At 38.5% G+C, this 1,836-nt stretch overlaps 1 protein-coding gene across 1 annotated transcript; it reads left to right on the forward strand.

Annotated features, from left to right (window-relative positions):
• Positions 1–311: 311 nt before the first annotated feature.
• Positions 312–1,250, forward strand: LOC144798161 (olfactory receptor 1f45-like). The gene has a single exon (XM_078668907.1). It carries the CDS (start codon positions 312–314, stop codon positions 1,248–1,250), a length of 939 nt encoding a protein of 312 aa, XP_078525033.1.
• Positions 1,251–1,836: the final 586 nt, after the last annotated feature.

A 1,836-nucleotide genomic window follows, 5' to 3' on the forward strand; every position in this document is an offset into this window, starting at 1 on the left:
TGAGCACACGCAAATAAGCACATGCCATTAATAAATCAGCCGCATTTAATTCCGACAAAACAATAAACAAGATTAGTTTATTATTTTTCACAAACAAGCATTTTCAACATAAAGCAATATATGAGCACATATATTAATACCCACGTGTAATGTTTTGCAATTTAATCTAGGTTGGTTAATAATACTCACTCCATTCACATTAGTATAATTATTTTTATTATGGAAGTTTAACTTTGCGAGTCAAAAACAAATTTATTTTAAAATCTCGCTTCATCAGAGGCTACCAAACCATTGTTTTGTTTCTTCCAGATATGGAGAGAAGAAACCAGAGCTCTGCCACAGAATTCATCCTCTTGGGATTCCAGAGTCGCCCAGATCAGCAAGTTCTTTACTTCTTCATCTTCCTCACTATGTACACTGTCACCTTGCTTGGAAACTTAACAATAGTTACTATCATCAGGATGGATTCTCGACTTCACACACCAATGTATTTCTTTTTGAGCATCCTGGCCTGTCTAGATATCTGTTTGACATCAATGACTGTGCCAAAGCTGCTGGTGGATCTCCTGTCGGTGAAGAAGACCATATCTTTCTCTGCTTGCATTACCCAGTTACATTTCTTTCTTTCATTTGGCAATATGGGCAGTTTTGTGTTGGGAATAATGGGGTTTGATCGTTATATGGCAATTTGTCGTCCGTTACATTATGCACAGGTTATGACAAAGCGGTTGTGTGTATCACTCATGAGCTGTTCCTGGGTGTTCATCTCAGTACACGCATCACTGCATAGTGTCTTAGCCTCCAAGTTACTTTATTGTGACTCTAATGAAATCCATCACTACTTTTGTGATATCCCACCTCTTCTAAAGCTCTCCTGTTCCGATACCACCATCAATGAGCTTGCTCTCTCCACTGAGACCACTGCAGTTGTGTTAGCCCCCTTTCTTTGTATTGTAATTTCTTATGGTCTGATCACTGTAGTCATTATTAAGATAAAGACTTCCCAAGGAAGGAGGAAAGCCTTTTCTACCTGTTTCTCCCATCTCACATCCTCTGCCCTTTTCTATGGGCCTATACTTTTTACATATGTCCGTCCATCCTCAGTCATCTCGCTTGATAAGGGCATATGGATAAGTGTAATGTACAGCATGGGGACTTCTATGCTGAACCCTTTTGTTTATAGTATCAGAAATAAGGATGTCAAAGAGGCATTCAAGAAGTTGAGAGGTACATTGACGAGTTCTCAATAAATTCTACTGAAAAAAGAGAAAAGGTTTGACGTTTTGTTATGTTCACAATGTTATGGTTTATGTTTGAATGTGTGTTTATGTTTATTTTAATTTAGTTTTATTGAGTTCGACAAATGCTACTGTACCTTTGTACATTATAGAATTGTGTGTCAGTATGTCCACTTGACTAGGGGGACATTACAACATCTAATATGTTTTGTCAAATTGTTCCATGCTTCATCTTGTCGAGTCGTTCTTTGATAGTTTTAACTAACATATTGAGGTTAGCTGAGATTAGCTTACTGTACTCTTGCTCTCCTATCAGATATATTTGTTCTCTAGTAGTCGGTGTCTGCGCTGTCTCCAAGATTCTGGGTTCCAGATGTTCTAGGCGTTTCTCAAGTTTTATTGGTTTACAGCAGGCTTTTCATAATTTGTTTGAGTTATTACCCTCAACCGCCCCTTCCAGGCTATTGACATTGAGGTCCCCGTTGCCTGCTTTTGTTTCAGAAATAGAGTTGTGAATAGTGTGTTTGTGTACATATACATTAGAGCTCTTCAGAGAGGTATAGCTTTGTCCAGACACACGGGAGCACCCAGTGTAAGT

Source organism: Lissotriton helveticus, chromosome 12 (genome assembly GCF_964261635.1).
Source record: "Lissotriton helveticus chromosome 12, aLisHel1.1, whole genome shotgun sequence".
NCBI classification, from domain to species: Eukaryota; Metazoa; Chordata; class Amphibia; order Caudata; family Salamandridae; genus Lissotriton; species Lissotriton helveticus.

Excerpts from the sequence above, each read along its gene's own strand:
- LOC144798161 (XM_078668907.1), top strand. The coding sequence starts at position 312 with ATGGAGAGAAGAAACCAGAGCTCTGCCACAGAATTCATCCTCTTGGGA.